The 23,923-nt window shown below is 46.8% G+C and overlaps 4 protein-coding genes across 4 annotated transcripts; 2 read left to right on the forward strand and 2 right to left on the reverse strand.

Annotated features, from left to right (window-relative positions):
- The first annotated feature begins 40 nt into the window (after positions 1-40).
- On the forward strand, positions 41-3,160 carry LOC135370866 (splicing factor ESS-2 homolog). Its single transcript, XM_064604749.1, has 7 exons — positions 41-343; positions 436-592; positions 656-724; positions 787-1,074; positions 1,641-1,865; positions 1,927-2,143; positions 2,669-3,160. Exons 1-7 carry the CDS (start codon positions 230-232, stop codon positions 2,904-2,906), a joined length of 1,308 nt encoding a protein of 435 aa, XP_064460819.1. The 5' UTR covers positions 41-229; the 3' UTR covers positions 2,907-3,160.
- Positions 3,161-3,932: 772 nt separating this feature from the next.
- LOC135370865 (short transient receptor potential channel 4-like) lies at positions 3,933-11,338 on the reverse strand. The gene is made up of 11 exons (XM_064604748.1): positions 10,503-11,338; positions 10,250-10,446; positions 10,028-10,191; positions 8,680-8,873; positions 8,261-8,617; positions 7,046-7,394; positions 6,732-6,987; positions 6,466-6,673; positions 6,199-6,399; positions 5,234-5,296; positions 3,933-4,385 (listed from the first exon to the last, which is right to left on the reverse strand). The coding sequence occupies exons 1-11, from the start codon at positions 10,632-10,634 to the stop codon at positions 4,215-4,217; spliced, it is 2,292 nt and encodes a 763-aa protein (XP_064460818.1). The 5' UTR covers positions 10,635-11,338; the 3' UTR covers positions 3,933-4,214.
- Positions 11,339-12,334: 996 nt separating this feature from the next.
- LOC135370871 (lissencephaly-1 homolog) lies at positions 12,335-18,176 on the forward strand. Its single transcript, XM_064604758.1, has 11 exons — positions 12,335-12,449; positions 12,845-12,949; positions 13,610-13,688; positions 13,756-13,830; positions 14,786-15,089; positions 15,152-15,223; positions 15,591-15,693; positions 16,206-16,302; positions 16,376-16,594; positions 17,049-17,205; positions 17,695-18,176. Exons 2-11 carry the CDS (start codon positions 12,912-12,914, stop codon positions 17,766-17,768), a joined length of 1,218 nt encoding a protein of 405 aa, XP_064460828.1. The 5' UTR covers positions 12,335-12,449; positions 12,845-12,911; the 3' UTR covers positions 17,769-18,176.
- A 2,537-nt stretch (positions 18,177-20,713) lies between these two features.
- LOC135370874 (U6 small nuclear RNA (adenine-(43)-N(6))-methyltransferase-like) lies at positions 20,714-23,840 on the reverse strand. Its single transcript, XM_064604761.1, has 8 exons — positions 23,390-23,840; positions 23,171-23,311; positions 22,537-22,786; positions 22,358-22,424; positions 22,129-22,218; positions 21,712-21,825; positions 20,998-21,196; positions 20,714-20,937 (listed from the first exon to the last, which is right to left on the reverse strand). The coding sequence occupies exons 1-8, from the start codon at positions 23,709-23,711 to the stop codon at positions 20,735-20,737; spliced, it is 1,386 nt and encodes a 461-aa protein (XP_064460831.1). The 5' UTR covers positions 23,712-23,840; the 3' UTR covers positions 20,714-20,734.
- Positions 23,841-23,923: the final 83 nt, after the last annotated feature.

Raw genomic sequence — 23,923 nt, forward strand, 5'->3', positions numbered from 1 at the left:
TAGGTGCTTTATTTTTCAGTGATTGTATTTGCTGCCTGTCCTTTGTGACGTATGTGCCTTCTACTTTCTGTTCATACTTTTGTCTAGTTGAGCTGGTTCAGTTCAGTACAGTCAGTCCCACTATCAGGGACATCAGTAAACAAAATGGCTACTTTCGTACGTTTGTTATTTTACAACTATGCGTTGTAATTTATAAGCGTTTGCGAAGTTATATCAACAACACACCGTTATGAGTTGTGAATCGAAGCTCGTTAAGCTTCCACCCTCTACTAGCCTGGTTGCTTGTCAGACTTCCAAGCCCGTAAGGCAACAGAAAATCCTAGATGAAGATACGTACACTGAGGTATGTCTACTGTATATCGCACATCTGACTTGTACCTCTTTTCGCGTTACCGCTGATGGTGATAACATATTCTATTGCCAACGTTTTCGTAGGAGGTTGCGGAGATAATTGAACGGGACTTTTTTCCTGACGTTCCTAAGTTAAAAGCTCAGAATGAGTACCTGGACGCCTTGGAAGCTAACGACATCATAAAGTTGAGAAATCTACAACAGAAATATGGCGGATCCTCTAGTGGTCAACGATCTCATCGTGAGTTCGAACCACGAATGTCGAAGTTCCGCAAGTTTCGTACATATTTTGTTTTCTATACAGTCTCAACACCATCAACGTTCGAGACTCCGATTAATCACGTCCCATCCACGCCTGCGAGGACACCATCAGGTAAGAACGAACCCCGACGGGAATCTCGCATTTTCACTGTACGTACTGGTTGTGATTTCCAGCATCGCAAGCGCAAGGCGTAGAAGGAAATTCGGAGAAATCAAAGAAGAAACTCTCTTTGGATGCGTTTCTGGCGAGGCACACAAGCGAAGACAATGCCTCGTTTTCGTCAATTCTCCAAGAAGCACAGCAGAGGCACAGAGACAAGTACGGCTGGATGTACAAAGACGAGGCTCAAGAAAGTGCTCCTTTGGCACGCCTCTTATCGTCTCAGGAGCCTACCACAGCGAGTTCTGCCCCTGTCACTTGGAACTACACGAATCGCAACTCACTCATGTACATCCCTGATGGTGAGTATTGATGTTCAATTCATACAATTTCCCATAAAATAACATTTGCATTTATTCTGCTGAAAGTTATACCATGTTGTTACCCGGTGGCACATGTTAACACTCATTGTCTGGTCAAATAAATTTGTAATTCAAGTGGACTTAGCTGCCTCGGAGCAAAATGTTACACGTGTGTCTCGCACACCCTAGCAACTGCGGCAGCAAACTCCATGGGCTTGGCCTTACCCAAAAGGTGGCACCTGGTAAAGCCTTCTTTTGGTGGGCCTGGACAGGGCTCCGATTTGAGATTGTAGGCCCGGCTCGTACATTGACGGGCCTAGATTGGGTTTGAGCCCGTCTTATGCCGCTGTTAGCTAGCCACAGTCAAGTTGTACAGCCCACTACGCTATAGTTGGTTGCATTGCATAGTAATTGCTTGGGCCGGGCCCGGGTGGGTAAATCGAATGAAGGTTGGGTTCAGGCTTGAGAAATCTGCCTAAGCAGTGCTCTAAACTGCAGTGCCTTTTGTTTTTGTTGATGATTCGGTGCAATAACTATCAAATATACCATTTATTGGAATAATGCAGGAGTAAAAGAGGAGAAGGGACCAGGCCGGATAGTTGAGAGTGCAAACACTCGCCTCGAGGCTGCCCCGTTTGATGAAGGAGCCAATCAAGAGGCCATTGCCAAGGCAGCCAGCATGCAAGCCAAAGCACAGGAGGGTCGAGTGGGGGTAGATGGCAAGCAGAAGCAACCCTCTCCCGTCCACGGAACAGAATACGGTTTCGTGGCCACACCGTCACCTGCTCCAGGTACGTTAGATGTCGCAGCAACGTCCGCGGCTACGTAGCTGAACGACGTGATTCTGCCCAGGTGTTGGAGAATCCCCACTGATGACATGGGGAGAGGTGGAAGGCACGCCGTTCCTGTTAGACGGCACCCCCAGGAGGACCCCGGGGGGTCCCCAGTTCAAGATACCCGAGCCTCCGTCCAGGGAGAGGCTAGCCCTCTCTCTCGCAGATGACGCTGCCCGTAAGAACCGCGCGAAGAGAAGTGCCGCCTTACGTCACGTGCGCTCCTCACTCTTGAGGTGGGTAGCATATATTGGTTTTGCGAATGCGTAGAAGTCATGTAAGGATGCGGTTTTCTGGTATTTACCGGAAAGCGCCGACAAACATACCGCCGTAAATTATTTATGCGGTCAGTGAATGCGCACTTCAGATTGTCTTTTGTATTAAAGTGGCTGTTGATATATGTAGCTCCCGCAAACATGTAACACTTGCGTGCGCTATCCGTATCAAGTGCCAATGCAGAGCGAGCGTTTTCGAACTTAACGTCGTTGCTACAAAAGGCGTGGTGCGCAATGTTGCTGGAATCCGTTAAGATGGACCTGGCAACATATTATGACAGGTTCAGGTTTTGGCATAACGTGTTACATTCACTCTGTGCGTAGGAAATTGTGGTAATATTAAAACATTTGGTTCAATATTAAAAAAAGATACATAATATTAAAATACTACCACCGAAAACGACCGATCTTTTTGTACCGAATTTCTGTGTAATTAAACGCAGCAATCCGTAAACCTCGGTCATCTCTTATTCCTTCCTCTTGCAGTCCTTCCCTTTCCCTCAGCAGCCCAGCATCTCCACTCGGCAGGCTAAACAGCATGTCTCCCGCTGCACGGAACCTAGCTTCTGCCAAGCTGGGCATAACCAAGGGCGTAGACCGCGCATTGAGACAGAGCTACACTCCCAGTCCTAGGAGCACCAGGGATTCCGATGACTTGCAGTTCCTCACAGACAATCTCCTTAATCTGCCGCAGAAAAGAAAAGCTGCCGCCGACTTCTTTTGAAGTGTTCGAAGTGTAAATCTGACAGTGAAGCTCCAGTGGTGAAAGGACGTGGAAGACAACCATTTACTGTACAGAGCTTTCCTTCCTGTTCACTTTTATGCAACTGATTCACCGTGTGATATAAAGTATGAAAGTGTGATATAAAGTGAATATTGTAAAACTGGGCACTAGCTCATGCAGTGACCCCAGTGAAGTGTGGGTATGTGCAGCCAGAAATAAATAAGGCTTTCTTGTATATATGTAATGAGACAAGGGATGGTGGTGTAGTGACCTGCTTTACCCGTGTCTCTCTTCTTTTATTGGCTATTGCCCTCTTTGCTCCAAAACTTGGAACGCAGGTTCACAGGGATGCAAATAATTACTTTTCACATTTATCCAGCATGACATGCAATAAAATACGTATTCTGTAGGGCACCCTGAAGAATCCTATGAGTCTTGAAGGCAGAATATTGCACTGGTATGCAGAATCAAAATTTTCGGCACAGATGCTCAAGTGAAGTTTTCTCAAACCGTGAAGCCGGAGTTCAATAGGATTGAACGCTGAATTTTACGGTGACCATCTACTATGTGTAGTGGATTTCTCCCGAAAGTTGTCATCAAACAAAGTAGCATTGACAGTAAGTGACAGTGTCAAATAATTTGTTGTATATGTGTAAACACTATAATGCCAGTGGATGTCACATTATATGGTTCAAAGACACATCCATGCGTGTTTCTACTGGTGTAGGCATGGGGGTGGTTTTAGTACTGTATTTAGAAAAATGAAGTCCTCCTTTTCCACATAGTTTTCCTGTTAATCCTCACAAAATAGCTTGCTGGCTATGATGCTATTGTTTACTTCAATATTTTTTATCCTGTTCCAGTAAATTTTGTAAATCATGTTTTACTATTATCAAATCTGCAGTTTTTCACTCAATGTAGATATGTCTGTATGGACAATTGTAGTATGACTTGGACAAAAAACGATGGACAGTGGATAAAATACGAAGATTTCACCACACCAATAAAACAACATGGGTTTGCATATATGTGCCCGCGAATCCAGTCCCTTTTCATTATGTTATACCAACATATTTACATAAATATGCAAATAAATAGCAATTGAAAGCAAATAACTATAAATACACGCATGCAAACTGCAAGAGTGAGGAAGTCAGATAGCGCACACGGTCATTTCCTGTGTCGTGACTTATTTTAAAACAGGAAAATTGCTGCCATTCTGGCCGTAAAGTTTTGGCCAGAATTGCAAGTACTGCCTTCTTTCCCTTTTTCTCGTTGCAAATCTGATTGCTCATGGGCAATTTTTGTTCAGATGCGCGTGCACGCGAATTTCCTACGTATCTGAACAACACAGGATCCCCTGCGCTCAGAAATGTTCTCCCCAAAAGACGACCTGTCCAGAGTTGACATTCGGCTTTGACGACGATCTTCTATCTCTCTGTTCTGCAAGTATCGACGTCCAAGGCGAACCACAAGATCCTGCAAAGACCAGCATGTCAGACTGCTTTAAGCGACGAGGTATCCGCACGAGCAATATTCCCCGGAATACTCCAGCAGAGGATGCGCAAAACGTCATAGCTTTCTGCTGCCGCGTGACCGCTCAACGTCATGCATTATGGTACTGTTCTAACCTGCGGCTCACCGCTCAGCCACAAGATATTCCGTAGCAGACGACAGTGTCGACGGCGTCGTCTGCTATGTGCACGAAACTCCACTCCCGATACTTCAGCGCTTGCGAATGTGCAACCGAAGAGCAGCAGTGAGCAGTATTTTCTATTTTGCTTTTTCTTCCACTAGAACATTCCGTACGTGGGATGTCTCTCGTGTGAATACACGATATCCGGCCAGATGTCGGTCGAAACGAGAGTGCCAATTAAAGGAGCTTCGTCAGTGCGCGTGATTATCGGAGTCTTGCACCACGCTTTCGCGCGTGTGCCTTGCACGTCGGGAAGATCCTGTCCGCTCCGCTGTTGTTTTCCTTTTTTTTTTTTTTTTCGTTCTTTCTTAATAAACATATCCCCCCCTCCCCACGCTTGTCCGCTCGCCACACGGGATTCCTTCTTCCGGCTCTAAGCTGCTTGTGTCGTCTACTGGCGCCCTCCTTCGCGTCTTCTGATCTTCAGTGTGTTTCGGACACGACCAACTCTATAAGTACTAAGCTACAGCAAGTAAGCGCAGTTGTAAGTAGGTAGCTGGTCGCAGTTTCACTTTGCGTTTCTTCCGCGCGATATCGTCTTGGCGAGCGCTTTCCTCCTCGCTCTCTTCCGCCGACATCTCGCCCGATAAAGTCACTCGTGCGGATACCCCGTGGCTGCAAGATATATCACCTGATACGTCGTGTGCCTTCGCTTCTGAATGTTACGCTCTATCTCCCATTCAAAACAGGACCACTGCGGGATAGACAACAGCAAAGAGTGAGTTCTACTTTCATAAAGCAACCGGGAAAATATCGATCTCATCGTATCTGAGATCGAACACCAATATTTAAAGTGCCACTATGGACTAAATCCCTTATCTTCAGAATCCTACCGAATTTATAACATCGCAATCTACGTGCCTCAAAATATTGTTTCTTTATATATTTGATGCGGAAGTATCACAAAAATCCGCTAGGGGCGTTACGCATCGGCCCGTGAGATCTCCATCATGATTGGACAATGGAAATTTGAATTTTGAACTTGCAGGAGCGGACGTACGACCGCATAGGAGACGACAGCAACGGTTCCCATGAAAATTCGTATAATGATGATGATAATCAATTTACAACTTTAGCAAGAACGCATCTCCAGTGGGACGTCCACGGCTTGTAGAAAAATCCTAAGGCAAGCTGAAGTAGAAGGTATTATCGCAATTGAGGAAGCAATAAGCGGGCCGATGAGTAGTGCCACCGCTAGCCTTCAAATACGGCGCTGGGAAAGGGTGCAAATTACATGGTCGCTATAATCTACTAGGTCATGAGGAACACTGGTCCATGAAAGTCAATTTCCGCCTCCGCGCCACAGCTGCTTGCAGTCTTCCAACGTGGTGCGGAGTGCGGAGACGCGCGCTTTTGTTAGGACACAGACGCGGGAGCTCTTGGTGCCGTCACCTGCTCTCGGAGAATCCGAAACTATGGAGCTTTGCGGGTTCTTTCGAAATGATGTCGCGTTCACTGACGGCGCATTCATATTCATTCATATTCTGTTTTGCGTACTGAGCCTTTGAGTGGGGATGATTTATAATGCGAAAATACAATAAATATCATTTTTTTTAGTCCGCAGTGACACTTTAACATCCCGTGAAGGCTGCACACCTGGGGATGTGGTGGGGCTCCGCAAGTGTGGTCCTTGCTGTCCTTTTTGCTTCGAAAGAGAGCGTACAGGAAGATGCAACTGAAGCGCATGCAGTGAGCAGCGGGAAAGAGGTTAAACGGCGGAGGGACAGACGAGTGAAGGTCGAAGTAAGAGATCCACTGCGACGAGCGTGCAAATACCCACTCCGTGTAGGCGTTGCCCTGTTCAACGTACCGTATCACAGTCATACCGCCATGCCCGCTAACTCATCTCTCAGCTTACTGCACCTGAACCCTTTGGTAGCTATCCGTCATCATCGCGATGATGGCATTCAGCAAGACGATCACTGTGATGACGTGGTAGGTGGCCCAGAGGGCGTAGCCTATGAACTCCGTGAATCCGTGCTGCTGTTTGCCGGGCACCACGATGTCTCCATACTCCGGGGAACTCAACTCGTAGATGGCCCAGAAGAGATACATGAACGCGCTTCCCAGCCTGCGAGCAACGCACACACCATTAACGGAGAAACGCTTTCACCGGCTTCAGCGCGCACGTTGTGAAGTTATCCGGCTGAGTCTTCTCGGATCCGTCGGGCCCCTTGGACACGTTGCCAGCGTAGTTTTTATAGATGGAGTTCAGGCCCGCAGCGAAGGCGAAAATTACTACGAGAATGACGAGCAGGAAACGCATAACGTCCCCCAACATGCATGCGAGGGAGACGCCCAGTGGTCCAAGGGCGCGGTGCATCTGACACCAGAGGAGCAGCCTGCAGAATGCTAGTACAGTAGCCACAGCGTACAGTGCTTCCCCTGGGCAAAACACGCATCCTCATTGTGGAGAACGATATCTAAGAGAAAAGAGACCCACCGATAAGATACGGATGGTACCACGGCCAATTAGTCCGGTCCAAATTCTCCTGGAGGGTTCGCGCCGTCACGAACACGATGAACCAGAGCACCTCGGCTATCAGGAACAACGCAAGCATGGCTAGGTCGTACAGCGCCCACCAAGAACGAAGAAATAGACGAAGCCCGAGTGCCCAGGCGTTGAGAGCGAGCTCCCACGCGTAACCTACCACCCATATGCCAACCAGGATCTCCGACCATAGTGCTCGCATCTTGAGGCTGTCTCTGCGGCCGTAGAACAAGCTCACCGTCAGGAGGCAGAGAAAAGTCGTGTAAGAGCCGCAGCAATAGATAAAGCGATGTAATGGAACCTGCAAGGAAAACAAGTCTTGCAGACGCCATAATACAAAAAGCGTTCGGCACAATTGGATTCCACGTATACTTTTTTTGTGTGGACATAACTTCTATGTGTTCACACGAGCGACACTCCCTAGAATATTCCAGCGGAATGTGCATAAAACGCCACAACATTCTGCTGCCACGTGAATATGAGCGCTCAACGTCATATCATATTTCGTAATTGTCCAATGCCACCTAGGTCAGTGGCGGATCCGTGGCGTATGGGGGGGGGGGGGGTACAGTTCCCCCCCGGAAATGGTCAGTCTATGCATTTGATTTCCCTATCTCCCCTCACCCGCTTTGACAAAACAGCAGAAACCCATACCCCCTAAAAAAAAAAAGACGAGGGTCTGGGTCCGCCCCTGACCTAGATAAAGCAAGTCAGCTTGATGCCTCCTCTCACTCCTTCCTACGTGGACATCAACGTCAGTAATTCAACCAATCGCTGCAGACAATTTCAAACAGGCTTTCTGTGGCTACCAGTGACTGCCCATGCGGCTCGTCTTCATATAGCTATGACAGCCAATAGCAAGGCCGTGATTGACAGACTCTTAATTTTTACGTCACGTGGTTTAAGTGATCAGACTTTTCTTGTAAGTGGAGTTGACCTTCCTAACCATGGGGGACGTCCTGCGTACAAACCAGAAGGTATCCCGTAGCAGACGACAGGGCCGGTGGTGTCGTCTGTTACGTACGTAAGTCCCAACATTCAGACGCTGAGCGAATGCTGAACGAGAGACACCGCGGAACTTTCTTTTTTTTTCTCTCTCACCCTTTTTCTTCCACTAGAATATTCTGTGGATACGTCGATCGTGTGAATACATGGTAACGTCCTAACCTGTAAGGGTTTAACAAGGTGAGGGTTCGGCAGCACAAGGTAGAGGGATAGCCAGACGGGTGCCAATAGAGCTTGCAGAGCGACGTGAAGGGCCTTCCGTGGTGGAGACCACACACCCCACTGTGGCAGGCCGTCCGTCCACAGAGCCCTCAACACCTGCTGGCAGCTAGGTTGCGCTACGAACGACTTTTGACCCAATACAATAGCGAGGTAGAGTCGAGGGAAGCGAAATGGCCGAGACGATGGAAACCCCCCAGACTGCGACAGTACGGCCTCCACTTCGTCCGTGTCTCGGCATTCAGCGAGCAGAGCGGCTGCGAATTCTGAGCACTGCTGAGACAGGGCACCGTACTCCTCCTGTAATGTAAGGTAGTACGCCTAAACAAGGCCAGGAAATCCCTCTTATGAAAGGTGCGTACCTGAAATTCTGGCGTGGTGTACCCTACTCTTCGCAGTTGGCCACTTAGCTCAAACGCTGTAAGCACCGGATCGTCTGACGTGAGGATGATGTACACGGGACTACAGAGAGCTCGATATGCATTGTGACGTAGCTGGAAGCGTGATAGCTGTTCCCCGTCTTTCTGTGCCTTTTCGCCGCACTCCGGGCAAGTACCTGTACGGGACTTCTATGCTGTTCTTCTGGTAATATGTGTTATACATGAAACCTATAGCATATATACCGCCAGCAACAAGTTCAGATAGTTATCATTTGGGGATCGAGAGCGCGGATAACTAACGTTGACAGTATCCGCACCTCCACGGAACCCATCACGCGCTTCTAGGATCCGCACCCGTAACTGCGCTCCCTGAAAATCCAGGGGCGTATCCAGTATTTTTCTGACGGGGAGGGAGCCTAGAACACACGTAAGGTGATGCAACCTGGCATTTTTAGAACACTAGAGAAGCGCACTTGCTTTTCTGGTGCAAAATTAAAAATATTGTTTCTTTGTGTGATGCGGAAGTGTAGTGAAATTAATTTAATAGTTTTGAGAAGTAGGACGTCATGGAGTGTCCAATCAACCCACGCGTGTGGCAATATTGCGCCTCCCAGGTTGATTTCCGCCTCCTCACCACAGCTGCTCGCAGTCTTCCACCGTGGGACGGAGAGCGGAGACGCGCGGAGACAGACGTAAGAGCTCCCGGTGACGTCGCCTACTCGCGGAGAACCCGAAACTGGGAAGTTTTGCGGGTTGTTTCGTTTTTTTAAATATTTATAATTGATCGATTGACTGATAAGGTTGATTTGCAATACGCTACCACAGTTTGTTTCTGTGCATTTTAGAGAGGCACTCACAAGGCTGCAATAAGGGGGTGTTCATAGACGACCAGCATGGTACAGGTCCCGACAAAAGTTTACGGAACACTGGAGTGGTGTGTATATAGTCATCTGAGCGACACGGTTGCTGCAAAACAGGAGCAGATTGACTTACAAACAGGTGACCAGGTACTCGACGCATCTCTCAGTAAGTGTGTCCATTCCCATTCGCCGCTAGGGTGTCTCTGAGATCAGGAAATACGTCGCTCTGGTGTCCCGTAAACTTTTGTCTGGATCTGTACTCCGCTTTGGTTCACAAAAGAAGCACATGCGACTACCTAACCTTGAGCTTATGCACCCCCACTTATTTCGGAGGGGAACCAATGAGGTCGCTCTACGGACAACAGGGGAGAGATGAAAACTGGAGGGCTGCGCATATAGCTGACCCACTTGCGTAGCGTACACGAAATGAAACAAGTATTACGTTTAATATGAAAGGGTATAGCACTCACATCCCGGGTCGTGCGGTATTAGAACGCTGTGCCCATTGTCCAGAAGCATCTTGGTCATCTCCAGATCACCTTCGATGGCAGCAGCCATGATGGGCGTCATATTGTGTACGGGGATGTTGGGGTAGGCGTCTGGGCGAAGTGCAGCAGCCGCCAGTGCAGTGTCACTGTACCATATAGCCACTTGGATCTCCTACGGAACTCTAACCGACGAAAGGAACTCACCTCTGAAGCAGCATGAGCGCTAACGTGACATCGTGTTTTTCTATCGCGACCAGCAGCGCAGCGAAAAGATGTTCCACGCTGATGGCGGGCAGTTTCAGTAACTCGGCAACCATATCGACATCAGCCTGTTGAACTGCTGTCTCAAGGGCTCGGCGTCCCCTGAGGTCGCAACAGTTGACATCCAGTCGCGGGTGCTCCTGGGAAGGTAAATCAAGCAGGTGATCCTCGCTGATTTCATTCGTTCGATTAATACCTGAAGCAACGCTCTGAGGCCGAGGATGTCGCCCTGGCGCACTGCCTCCAGGAACCTCTGCTGGTCTGGTTGTGCCTCTTGTTGCAATAGCCGGCGGCGTCGCCTCTGCAGAAGCGCCGGGTCGTCGTGCATGTCACTAGAGAGGAGGCATTCGACTGGCCTGGATGATGTGGTAGGCCCCAGTGAGGTTGTCTTTATGGATGTGGAGCCGCCCGATGATCAGATCAATGAACTGTCACAGTGGTCACGGGTGGCCCGCTTTCCCCGCTCTGTTGGACCTATGTTAGCACCATTCAGACCATCTGTTTCGTTCTGTATCTATACTCTAGGAGGTCTACTGCGGAGCCCGTTCATGTTGGATGGTAGCATTCCTTGATGTCAGGCAGCGACGGATTGGTACATGCGGGATCGCAACCACAGGGAGGGAGTTGCGCAGAAATAGGGGTGAGGGAGTGGAGTCGCTATGCTTTATGTTTCGTTGGCGACATGTGTCTGAAGCTGAAATACTGCACTGTTGAATACCGCTGAAAAGGAAAGGAAGGGCAACGACATGCGAAGTCTCAAAAAAAAAAAAAAAGAAAATGAAGACGGAAAATTGGAAAAGAAATATTTTTTCCGGCGTCGTCGGAACAATTTCGAATAAGAAAGAGAGAGAGAGAGAGAAGGACATGCAGATAAACACGGCCAAAATTCGGCCAAAACGGCCAGAATAAACTATTTTCATTTTTTGTGGGCTCAATTAACGCTCCTACCCTTACAAATTTTAGTCACCTGACAATAAAAAGTTAGTGTGTCCCCGTTTTTATTTTTATTTTATTTTAAAAATATTTTCCTGAACAGAAAATGAGAGAAAGCCGTTCTTCCATTCCAGTAAGTGAATATTACCGGGAATTTTGCATCTCCATTAACAACTTTATGCGCTTGCTATAGCTATAGTCGAGCCTGCCTTGCCCGCTTCTGGTTACATTAATCTCAACTGGTTACATTTCGATGTATTTTCGTGCTAAGCAATAGCAGTATTTCTATTTATTTTGCACTAGTAAAATCGTATTTCAATCGTATTTGGTCTTTAACGTGCGCGAATGAGTTAAGCCGATATACATGTATAGTGAAAACTTAGTTTTTTGTCAAATTTTTCAAAAATAGTCGTTATTGTTCATCTGTTTTTTAGCAGTTAGAAATTTCCAGAGATCTTGCCCCCTCTTGTGGGATAGATGTGAGTGGGTTGCCCACTTTTTGCCCCCCCCCCCCTAAAAAAAAGAATAAATCCTGGGAACGTCCATGCCTATCTCAACATGTTTCGCAAAACCAGCACAAAAAAAAAAAAAAGTATCATTCTATAGTAACTTCCTGGCAGTTTACACAGTTTTTCTTCGCACTGAGTTTATTTTAGATGGTCTCAGCTATAGACTGCAGTGACCCAGTTACGTGCCAAACAATAAGGGTCGTTTGCAGTGGGAAATCGAAATGGCGTGGTTTACATTTGCTGCCCCCGATATTGCCTTGGCCAGCTGCAACGCTCTCAACTGCGGTCCGTACAACCCGCGGCCAAACTCTACGTAGAAAATTTACGTCGCACGCCAACGTTGATGGTATGATACATACATGGCATGACAGTTTATGAACGATTTTCGAGACACGCTGAACTGCCATCGAAACAATTTTCAAATGTTATCAATGGGAGATATTCTCAATTGCTATCGACACAGCCGCGCACCATCGCGGAAACAAAAGTAAATAAAAGGGCCCTATCCAAACCAAACCCCAAACCGCCCAAACTGCCGACGATCGTCTGCCGCCGGTCTCGCCGTACGAGATATCGCGGGACTGCGCACTGCTGTTTCGCGCACGGGATTTTGGGAGCTGTAGTGGCTGTAGGCAGCTGCGAGTGATTGTAATAAGTTAGTATGAGTCAGAGGGAATGAACCAACACACGAAACTTGAAAGGTCAGATGCTCGTGAAAATTCATGCATTAACCTCGGCGTGTTTCGCGTTGTCTCAACCACGTCGACAACCTGTTCAGAGCGGGGCAACCGCTTCTTGTGTTGGCAGCTGTTTAAGCCTAATAGCTAGAAATTTGTGCAGCACCGTTTACTCCCTTTACTTTCGTATTTCGTAGCCTCGATGAATATCCCCGTGTTTTGACAACATCCCGGTACCGCTCGCGAGCCGTTCGAAGTGTAAAACATGCGTCCTGAGTTACTCAGTGCGCAAGAAATGTTTTGATCGACCGTACGGCCTACGCTAGTGGTGCCCAATTGAGAGTCTGATTGCAACATAAATCTCATGTCTGCGCACAAAAATGAAGTTCGATTTTGTCCCATGTTCTGTCCGTACGCAGGTGAGGTAGCTGCCTGCGGTAAGCACCGTGTGCCAACTTGTGACATCTTCTCGAACTCCGAAATACTATGAAGATGGTGTTGTCGCAGCGACAGAGGGAAGAGCTGTAAGTTGAAAAATTTTGACCTACGGTTTTGTAATGTTATATGTGCAGCAACACGTAACGCTGTGCAAACTCATAGTGAAGTGATCGGGGACACAAGGTTTCATTTGTTCCAGCTGTTGCAGCGATTGCCTGAAGGACGCCTGCATACATTGTTCACTCTTATTATAACTTCGAAGGCCTAATGCCGATTGTTGTTTCCAACAGCAACCAGTAATGCATCTGGGGCTTTGAAAGGGGGATTGGGGCACCAACTCTTCTCGGCATAGTTTGATGCATGGAATCGTAGAGTGAAAAACCTGTCTTGTTTGAACACCATTGATTAGCCAAGGCAAAAGGGGAGACATATACATCTGTTTGGCACCTGACTTGCAGGGCCTACATTAAGTGTGCGATTCATTATACTCGCCCAAAACGCCCTAACGTCTGTGTGGACGAATTCCATTATTTTGGCATTATGCACTGCAAATTAAGTGCACTATGTTTGCCTTCACTGTATCTAAGTGTTACGCAAACATAGAAGTGTATCGTTGTAATTGCGACATGCTGGTGTAAGAGGATGTACTGTATGTACATAGCGAAGGAAGCCCTGAACAGAAATAATTTTACATATGATCCGCGGACTACTTATGGCGTGTGAAGGAACAAAAATGTTTCTTACAGGAACAAAGCCATTGCAGACTACTTGGCGTCCAACGGATTTGTGGAAGCTCTAGAGTCCTTCAAAAAGGAGGCTGATATGGTGAGATGGACTTAGCCCCATGTTTATCCACTCAGAATTGAATTCAATGTTTCTTTTTTTTTTCCAGCCTGGTGACATAGATAAGAAATATGCCGGCCTCCTGGAAAAGAAATGGACATCAGTGATCCGACTACAAAAAAAGGTGACTGACCGCAATGTACCAGTGCACTTGCACACCTTTCCCTCTTCTTCCGATTTTTGAAGTCGACAGTCCCACTTGCAATATGAGCAGGAGCCAGGAACAGCATGGTCAAGCAACTGCTGCACGAAACATTGCATTGGGCATGATGCTCAAAATTACTGGCATGCACATAGAAGCAGTAGCGCAGTTAGAAAAATACTTTGGGAGCGGTCTACGGGAACTTTACATGGGGAAGAGGTCGTACCCTCGTTTCCCTCCTCTCCCAGATGCACTACCAAAGGTACAATTTCAGTTGGGTCGACTCGAGTGCTTCAGTCAGTGATGAAGCAGTGTGCTTTTTGAACAATTTAAAAGCTGGGGAGTGATGCTAATGAATCTGTCACTATTGCCCCTTTATCTAATTAATTGAATTAATAGAACTCGAGCCGAGGAACATCATCATGACATTCGTAGACAGACTGAAACCGAAACAAATCGGAAGAGGAGGGCTGGGGTTCCACGAATGGGCACTCGTTCGCTGCCTAGTGACTCTACTGCCTCTCATTGAAAGAAAAGTAGAACCGAAAATCGCGTCCCTTTCGGGGACCATAGTAATCCTCTCAAGACTGTGGCTGTCGGGCGCGACCTTGTTCGCCTCTAGCTTCGAGCGTAGTTCAACTCTACCAAATTGGTGGCGCTGTCGAACACTATGACGTCATTTGTTTACAAACAGAGAGATCTATTTGGTTAGTGTTCCGGTCAAGTTGCAACTGAAGTTGCCACAGATTACATAACTATTATGTGCAGCAGCATGCTGAGGCTACTTTTACTACAGAGCTGCTCAACGAGTTGTCGTTGCCTGTACTGTCCGAAATCCCCGGGGATTAAGCTCGCAGTATATCCCTATGCTCAACGCTACCTCCGCGTGTAAAAGATCACCATGATTACCACTGAAAGTGTCGTGTCTGTTTAACAGGTTATGGATTTGGAGTGTAGGCTGTCCGAAGCAGAAAAGGAATACTTATCGGGAGCTCCCTCGCGGGAGAAGCGTTCGCCCGGGGAGTGGATTCCCCGTCCGCCAGAGCGCCACTGCTTGGTGGGCCACAGGGGCCCCATCACTCGAGTGCTGTTCCACCCTGTCTACGGCGTGGCCCTGTCCGCTTCTGAGGACTCCACGATCAAGGTCTGGGACTATGAAACCGGTGACTTTGAGAAGACCATCAAGGGTCACACGGACCTGGTGCAGGACATTGCGTTTGACCACACGGGAAAGCTGTTAGGTTGGTTCTTCTTCCTTTACTGCACTGTGCCGTACTCACTATGCCCTCTTTTTTTTTTGCAGCCTCCTGCTCTGCAGATATGAGCGTGAAGCTGTGGGACTTTGAGACGTACTCATGCCTACGGACTATGTGTGGTGAGCAGCAGGAAATGTGACATGAAATGTGCTTTATGTAGTGCGAGTGGGCCCAAATTGTTGCTTGAGGCTTCGCACTGTGTATTTTCCCAATTAAGGGGTGTGAAGATGTGCGCCTCACTGTGTAACCACAAATAATTCGTTTTCTTTAGCTGCTCGTTTTGCTTGGTGGTGAGATCTGTATCTGTAAACAACAGTGCTTGCTACATTCCTCCCATATGAGGGTGCTCGAAGTCTCCGAGGAACAATTTTGATTCCCAGCGCTTCTTGTGGACACAGTTACATTTTGCGTGCATTTCATGATGATAATCAGCTGTAGATACGAAACACAGTTGAAAACATTGCTCATAAAATTACCATCCAACAGGTCACGACCACAACGTGTCATCTGTGTGTTTCATGCCGAGCGGAGATCACCTAGTATCCTCTTCGAGGGACAAGACAATTAAGATGTGGGAAGTGGCAACTGGGTGAGATCCTCAATTTGGCATATTCCATATTTTAGTCTATTAACAATGTACCTTCTATCAACACCACCTAGATAGAGAAAGCCTGCTCGCTCGTCTACGTGACGTGTAACAACTAAGAGTCAGCCAATCAGGATCGTGTTTTCAACGGTGGTAGCCAATAACAAACGTGCTTTCCGCGGCCGTAGCCATAAAGACGGACCACCGTCGTCTGCGAGCGGTGATTGAACGTCCTCGTGTACTAAATGGGAAATCTTTAAAACATCGCGCAAAACGGTCCCATATCTTTCAAGATTAATTTCCCGGAAAGCGTGTTGCACTTTTTGTCTACAGGTTCCAAGTTAGTCTACGTCATTAGCAAGTTCTTGAATTCGTGGAACGGCGAATCGCAGTAGCAGACGAATTCTGACTTTATAAGTCCACATAGCAAAGGGTGGAGAGGAGGCAATATAAGCAGGCCTTCTGCATCCAGGTGGCGTTGCCTTCTGTGCTCTAACGCAAGTTTGGCATCGCAGGTACTGCGTGCGAACGTTCACAGGTCATAGAGATTGGGTGCGCATGGTTCGAGTCAATGCAGACGGCTCCCTACTTGCTTCGTGCTCCAACGACCAGGTGAGAGGTCGACGCACTAGGAACGCGTAAACGTGGACTTTTTTTTTTAAATACAAACTTCCGCCGGGTGCAGACTGTACGCGTCTGGGTGGTGAGCACCAAGGAATGCAAGCTGGAGCTACGCGAACATGACCATGTTGTGGAATGTGTGGCTTGGGCACCTGAAAGTGTCCAGAGTGCCCTGGGAGGCGACAACAGAGGCGGTTCTTCCGGTCCTTTCCTCGCCTCGGGTTCCAGGGATAAAACCATCAAGCTATGGGACGTGAGCACCGGACAGGCCCTTTTCACGCTGGTGAGTGCCGTCACCTGTCGTAGCTACAGGATAGTGATGATGGTATCTCAACAGCTGAGCTGTGATGATAGATATGGTACGACGTTCTCTCGTGTTGCAGCGCAAGATTTAAACGGTACAATACCCGTTCCTTAGGGGACGGGAAGCAATTGAAGCACACGCGATGATAGACAAAACAAACGCACTTCACAGGTGGAGGCCAAAGGACATGACTTGGATTGGATAAGGTTGGATAGCAGAGATGGCGAAGCTGAGTGGCATTCACACGGTGAAAGACTGTTGCCATATCCATCATGACGATTTCCAGGACTTTGATGTTGAGAGGAGGGGGTGTTCTCTTCTGTACAAATCCTTTGCTTTCCCCCATTTCCCCCTCTCCCACTTTTCTTGTAGCCTCCTCTGATTTACGATTTGTGTGTGTTGAGCCCAATTTCCGAATGTTTGTGGGTTATAGGTTGGCCACGACAACTGGGTGCGAGGAGTTAAATTTCACCCCGGAGGGAAATATCTGCTGAGCACCTCCGACGACAAGACCCTGTGTGTTTGGGATCTGGCTCACCGTCGTTGCTGCAAGACACTCGAAGCACATGCCCACTTTTGCACTTCATTAGGTATGTATGTTGACGCAAAGCATGCAAACAAGGCCACAAATGTTTGGTGCGCACGACCTGCTAGACTACAGCGACCATGTCACGTGCAGCCCTCCCCGGCGCTGCAATTTAGAGGCTAGTCGTGGCGCTGGTCATTACCCCATTTATTACTTCTTTAGCTGCTAAAATATATTTTACCGAAGTTTACATTAGGATTTTCATACAATCAGTGGGACCACAGGTTCTTGCAAGTTATACTTCGATTATCATCATTCCACACTCTTTAATGGTTTTCAAAATATGCGTACCATCGCTGTCGTCTGCTACAGCTGTGTTCCACTTCAGCGTGTTCAAAATTGACATTTTAACTGTCCAATTACAACGAAGATCACGCGGGCTGGTGCACAGTGCCCCATAGCGGATCGTGTTTACAGGGTTCCCCCATAAGAGTTGCTATAACCTAGTGGGTCGTGATGATGCGTGCAAAACTGATGTTCTGGTTGTCTGCAGATTTTCACCGCACGGCTCCTTACGTGGTGACTGGGAGCGTCGACCAAACGGTTAAAGTCTGGGAATGCCGCTAGCCTGTGGTGGACTTAAATTGGAAGAACACTGTACTCTAGGCTTGAAGCACACACACACTGGCGCTTTCCGAGCTCAGCCGCTATTCTCTTTCTAGAGTTGTAAATACTGTGTTTCACCCGTTTTATATTTATTTTCTTGCGGGTATACTTGTTTTTCTTTTTTTTCTTCATTTGGCCATCTGTGGCACATAGTCACCTCTGGAAGTGATGTGCGCAAAACACGTTTCCTCCCAAAGTAGACTGCTTCTCCCTCCCTGTATTTTTTCTCCTCGAGCAGTGTATTTATAGAGACCGTTGGCTTAGTTTGGCCTCTGTGTACAGCTTTCTGTTGCCATAGATCTTGACTGCTGTCAATTGACCTGGCTGAAAATTGCTGGTGCGATTTAATAAATGAGCATTGTCAGTGAAGCCGAAACGTTAACATGTTGGTTGTTTGACACAGCAAGCACGACTGTGCTCATATTACCACCCACCTAAGGGCACCATTCTTGGCGTTAGCTCTGGGCGGGTACTGTCCTTGCCTTTCTTTTATTTTTCATTTGGAAGTACTACTGGCCTGTAGCAATGGGAATACAAAACTGGAACTGACAGAAAAAATATTTGGTGTCCTGCTGTTGGAGCGGTCGGAGATGTTTTGGGCGTAGAACTTACTTTGGTGACGATTAGCGGTCCAATAATTAAATTGCTTCCACTTCATTATTAATAATTATAAATAATCATAATTCACTAAGGCCCAGTTTCACCAATGCTGGTTAACCTTGAACAGAGATCAAGGGTTGCTAAAATTTGAAGTTAACACTCAATTCTTTTTACAGACGTTAGTTGGTGACGTGATGAATGTTTCAGTGACAATAACTCCCTTTAGCAAAGCACAGTTAAGTGTTAAATTCAAGTTAAGGGACTGTCGATCTCTGTTCAAATGTTAATTGGTGTTCGTGAAACTGAGCCTCAATTAAGTAAATAATTCTGCTGTAGGACAGTCAAGTGGGTTCCATTCTGTCATTGTGTACAGGAATATGTAAAATTTAGGACAGTCATTATTTACATTATAAATGGTTCCAGCTGCCTGCTGTGTTTGTTGCCTGGTGGGAACTGCAGGTAAGCTGCAACATTTACCTTTTGCTTTTGGTAAACACTACAGCTGTGTGAATAGCAAAATTCCCACTGCGAATGGTTTACGAATATTTCACTTACACTGCGAATCGAATCCGAATAATTTCTTCAGATGGCTAATCGAATTCGAATAATCAGAAAAGGCCCAATTCGAATAATTTTGAATACCTCGTTGTGAAATATTTTGTGGTGTTGTACTCATTAGGTGAGATTCTGCTTCAAACACCCACCCACCTTTTCACCCAGCATAACATATCGTGAGAGAAGGGTCCCTCCGTGTTGTGTATGGTAGATTGCATTGGTGGGATGAACTGCACTGAGAGTTAGTGAACATGTTGCATGCAGCCTGCTTTGTGTACATCATATTTTTATGATTACATTGCGAATGTTCTGTACTTTTCTTAGAAACTGCACCTATTTCAATCTGTTACTGAACATAACTCTGGAAGTTGGGAGTACATCTACTGGAACTTGCCTTGCCCACAGTATAGTGTTGACTGTGAGCTCGCAAAATTTGTAGACTTTAGTGACAGAATATTGTAAAGCGGGCTTCACCTTACCCCCCAGTGTACTGAGGTGAAGCGGACTTGCAGAATGGAGTAGCACACCAAAAGAACAATGGCGGTACTGTGAAGTGGGCTTCGTCTAACTCTTAAATGTAATGAGGCGAAGCCGGCTTGCAGAATGGCGATGGGACATGACAGGACCATACCTCCCTTCAGTACTATTCGAAAAATATTCGAAAATTTCGAATACTGAAAATAGGTTGCGAATAGCATGAGATGTTTGTCTCATATTTGAATTTTGGAACATTTGCACATCTTTAGTAACTACAGAAACCACAACCTGTATTTCTGAGAGTTCCCAACAACTCCAATCCAGCCCTATCACATCATGTGGACACAGAATGCAATCTCCCGTAGCATGCTATGCTTCTTGGGAAGGAGAGGGAAAGATTAAATTGCAGTTCCTTTTACTCATAAATCGCACACGACACAACCAATGAATCCAGTTCCTTTTGTGTTCGTGTTAAGGTGACGGCATGTTCGAGAATAAATTCTTGCACTTTAGTCGCTCCTTTAACAGATAAATTGTCGTGTAAAGACCTATACTTTTAAAGTAGAGTATGTTTGTAGACAGTATGGGGGGGTGTTGCTGGAAATCGAGTGTTGTGAAATTGGGATAGATTTTAAACGCTAACTGCTACTCGCGCAATAGTCAGAGGCATGTGACACGCTGTAGATGTATGTATAATGCTACAACTTGTTGCGCCCTTGAGACAACAACTACGGCATGTGCGAGCAGATGAGGCAAACACGACGATGTTGTGTCGTAGCGGCAGTCGGGGCTCGGCAGTCGGGGCTCGGCAATCTGGGAGGCTGCATGTGTGTCTGGCCGCTCAAAGGATTTGTAATAACGAGTTCACAATACTAAAGTGTAGAACTAGCATTAACTCTAACACGGTGCAAAAGTGGGGAAAGTGACAAAAACTTCAAAATGGTGCAACACTTGCAGAGAAAAAGTATATAAAACGATACAGTAGAACCTCTATAGTGAACTTGCATATAATGAAGATATGAGTACGGTGAAGTAGTTCTGCACTCCCAATGCGTTGAAACCCCAACGATAAACTACCGATATAGTGAAGGTACTGATGTAGCGAAGTACTTTAGCAGTCTGTCCGATGCATTTCACTACAAAGACGCTCTTATACGACGGGCGTTCCCAGCGGGGGCAGTGATACGATCCTTTTTTTTTTTTTCACATAAGTTGCATTCCCTACAAAAACCACAGTTCCACTGTGTTTCACTACTCTCAATGCAGATAAGCCCTTTTATAGCAGTTTGTGTCTGCTATGAGACTTTATTCTTAAGAAACTGCAACAACCTGTGCAGCATCTCACGTTCTCCGTGCCTCGTCTGTAGATGAACGGTCGCAGCTGTGTCAGTGCGCTGTACTTTGATGTCACAACTGAGTACCAGCTCAATCTCCTCACAAGGGCTGTCGGGTACGGATAACGCCGTAGATGTAGCTACTTCTCCGACGGACGTCAATCCTAGAGAGTGAATCGTTCTGAGAAGCAAGGACACACCCCGGTAAACCTGCGACACGGTACCTTCCTCTCTGGGTGCTGCATCTGCGGGTACGGCGTCAGGCTCCGTAGGCTCTCCACGGTGCATCTTTTTTGGGGGGCTGCTAGTCTCGGAGCGTAGCATCTCCCTACGTTTGCGCCGTTGGTGTGACCAGGAGTCTTTTTGCGCTCGCACCCATAAATGGCTCATGTTCTTGTTCTCCTTCACAACGTCGAAAGGGACCTGCGGCAGTAACAATGTAATTATAAACTTTTAATACTTTAAAATATAACTTAATATAACATAATTTTAAACTGATAATTATGAACCAACAACGCCTATGTAGAATCAAAGCCTGATAACTTAAACTAGGTGATGTAACAATGAAAAGTTCGCTGATCATGACTCTGATCATGCCTCGGTTGCCATAGCTATGGAGATGATCCGAGCGGCATGAGCAACTACTCGTACCACAGAAAGCCCGTGTTGCAAATAGTCTGACGCTATTGGCTGAGTCCCGACTATATATGTCCACGAAGAAAGGAAGAGCTTTCTATATCTACGTGGCATTGGCAGTGCCACCTTTGCATGTGGTGCGCAGTCATCACATTTCATCACCTGAACAGGGAAAGACTGCTAAATAGCAAGCTTCCTTTCTTATCGCACCCCTGGATACTACACGAAAGATCAGCGTTCGTATGTGGAAGTGCACGTTTGCACCGCCTCGATTTCACTTATTCATAAAAGGAGAACATTACCTCAATTTCACGCAGGGCTTTGCAGATGGCAGCGAACACGTCTGGGACTTTGGCTCCGTGAGGTAGAACCCATTCCAGGGGAGGCTTTGGTTTTGGACGTTTCGGGTATGTCACCTGTGCAGCGGGTCATTTGGTTGGGCATACATTTGGCTCTACCACCATATCGGTAGCATGCTACCACACGTTTCCCTGCATGAAGCACTGCATCTAAAAGCAGACGACAACTGTTTCAACTATGTATGCCCCCAATGCTTTTGAACCAACACACTGTGTCCCACACTCTCGACTCCCTTCTCAGACATACCAGAAACCAGAGCGTTACAGAATACTGGCGTCCTTTGTTGCACTTCGACATGCAGGGGGTACATAACGTTCGCAAGAATTTGCACGCGCAAAGTTGTCAATACCTCGACTCACATTTGCAAAGTCGATGTCGAGGAACGTCCATGCTACTCCCCATCGCATTGTCTTGCCTTGGCAAAGTTCCGTTGTAGTGCACTTAATGTTCTGTAAAGATTAACAATGGCAAAGAATGCCTGTCACAACCAATCTTTGGGGTGCTTTGTGCAAAAGAGCTTGAAACTATTGCATGTGGGATTTTATAGTGTTACACGTTATTGTTTGTGCTTAATTCGAAGCGACTTACATGGCGACGAAGCTCCTTCAGGATCTCTTTGCTACTTTTCTTCTTCCCAATCATGACTGTGTATATACTACGAAACATATAAATAAAAGATGGCTGAGGGTGGCAGCTGCACACTCATGCAAATCACTCTAGTAGCTGTAGATATAAGTCAGATCGTACTATCCCTAATCGTGCATTACCTAACTGCGGTAGTCAGCTGTAGGCTTTCCTGTATGAGGTCCTTAACAAAAGCTACCTCTCCTCCAGGACCCCAAACCTTTTCCTGAGTTGTACCGCCCATGTCCGAAGATGGTGGTTGACGCCCTTCTTGTATTGCCTTTGGTGTGGCCTCTGCTTCGTCTTGTGATGAATAGAAAGGTGGATTGCAGGTGACAAATGCCATCTGCATTTCCGGCTCCATAACTTCACCAATTGTGGACGCCTTTACCACTGCAGAGATGCCCAACATTATATTTAAAGGGACATCAAAATGCAAAAACAAGTTCAATTAAAAGTACGTTACACGCTATGTTAATTTCGCACCTTTTATCACAATTCAAAACTTTGATTCCGTTATGGAGCTACAATCGAAATTGCACCAGCCTATGTCTTGCTACGGTGCTATGCAGTGAACGTCGTTTCAGCTCGTGCATCGGTGTTTTCATTTTTTTTTTTCATTTCATTTCAGTTTTCATTGCGTCTTCTTCTAAACGGTAGCGCTGTGTGACCTAATTTTGCTTGCATCATCTACTAATTGAAACACGGACTTTCATTTGAGAGCAAGTTGTTTTTTCATTTAAGTGCCCCTTTAGTAAGAAAAAATATATAAATTACCTTTAATGTGGGCGTCAAGTTCGTTGCGATGAACATTCTCCCGTGCACAAGTTGCCGCAGCGTCGTCTACTTCCACCGCCACAAAGTCCCATCCGCACTGCTTGTGACCCAACAAGCACAGGATACACGATGAACCCGTCCCTGGGTCAGTCACGGAAAGGCTGGTATAGACAAACACGATGACTACACGCATGTTTCAGAACAACAACAGCAACGTACCAATGTCAATGCCTCGGATGGTCCTCTCTGTGGTGGGGAGAAGCTGCAAGAGGTCTTCCACCCAAAGCAAGTAGTTGAGCCTTTGAGGGATAGCAGGTACAAGATGGCCATCAAGAATATTTACATCCATCTTGTAGTAATGTTTAAGTAATGTTCTGAAGAGTGCCTGTTGGGCATTGCGATCGCGGAAGTCCAGCTGTACCTTGCCACATAGGTTGTAGGTTACATGCTTTCGAAAATCCGGGTACTGAAGTGCCAGCTCCCTGAAGTTTGGACGCGACTGGAAAGGATTGCGAGGGTGCATATACTGATTCAGAGACATCTCTTCGTACTTTGCAAGCTTCAACTGGTCAATTTTTTTCACTCTTATCTATCACTGCGTCAAAAAACTACTCTAGAATGCTAAAACGCACATACTACGATTCAACTTCATTTCGGCTAGCAGCACGGCTTACAAAGACTTACACTGGATTGTAGTGGCTAGCTATGAAGCTCCTGGTTGCCAGTGGATTTTGTGGATTTGGCAGATATCAG

This window comes from Ornithodoros turicata, chromosome 10 (assembly GCF_037126465.1).
Source record: "Ornithodoros turicata isolate Travis chromosome 10, ASM3712646v1, whole genome shotgun sequence".
Classification (NCBI taxonomy): domain Eukaryota; kingdom Metazoa; phylum Arthropoda; class Arachnida; order Ixodida; family Argasidae; genus Ornithodoros; species Ornithodoros turicata.

Excerpts from the sequence above, each read along its gene's own strand:
- LOC135370866 (XM_064604749.1), top strand. The coding sequence starts at position 230 with ATGAGTTGTGAATCGAAGCTCGTTAAGCTTCCACCCTCTACTAGCCTG. Across the intron at positions 593-655 it reads TAGTGGTCAACGATCTCATC|TCTCAACACCATCAACGTTC; the intron begins GTGAGTTCGAAC and ends TTTTCTATACAG. Across the intron at positions 1,075-1,640 it reads ACTCATGTACATCCCTGATG|GAGTAAAAGAGGAGAAGGGA; the intron begins GTGAGTATTGAT and ends GGAATAATGCAG.
- LOC135370865 (XM_064604748.1), bottom strand. The coding sequence starts at position 10,634 with ATGCACGACGACCCGGCGCTTCTGCAGAGGCGACGCCGCCGGCTATTG. Across the intron at positions 7,395-8,260 it reads ACCTTGTTAAACCCTTACAG|GTTCCATTACATCGCTTTAT; the intron begins GTTAGGACGTTA and ends TTTTCCTTGCAG. Across the intron at positions 6,674-6,731 it reads CAGCCGGATAACTTCACAAC|GCTGGGAAGCGCGTTCATGT; the intron begins GTGCGCGCTGAA and ends CGTTGCTCGCAG.
- LOC135370871 (XM_064604758.1), top strand. The coding sequence starts at position 12,912 with ATGAAGATGGTGTTGTCGCAGCGACAGAGGGAAGAGCT. Across the intron at positions 12,950-13,609 it reads CAGCGACAGAGGGAAGAGCT|GAACAAAGCCATTGCAGACT; the intron begins GTAAGTTGAAAA and ends TGTTTCTTACAG. Across the intron at positions 15,224-15,590 it reads ATGCCTACGGACTATGTGTG|GTCACGACCACAACGTGTCA; the intron begins GTGAGCAGCAGG and ends ACCATCCAACAG.
- LOC135370874 (XM_064604761.1), bottom strand. The coding sequence starts at position 23,711 with ATGTCTCTGAATCAGTATATGCACCCTCGCAATCCTTTCCAGTCGCGT. Across the intron at positions 22,219-22,357 it reads TGAAGGAGCTTCGTCGCCAT|AACATTAAGTGCACTACAAC; the intron begins GTAAGTCGCTTC and ends TAATCTTTACAG. Across the intron at positions 21,826-22,128 it reads TCGACATCGACTTTGCAAAT|GTGACATACCCGAAACGTCC; the intron begins GTGAGTCGAGGT and ends CCCGCTGCACAG.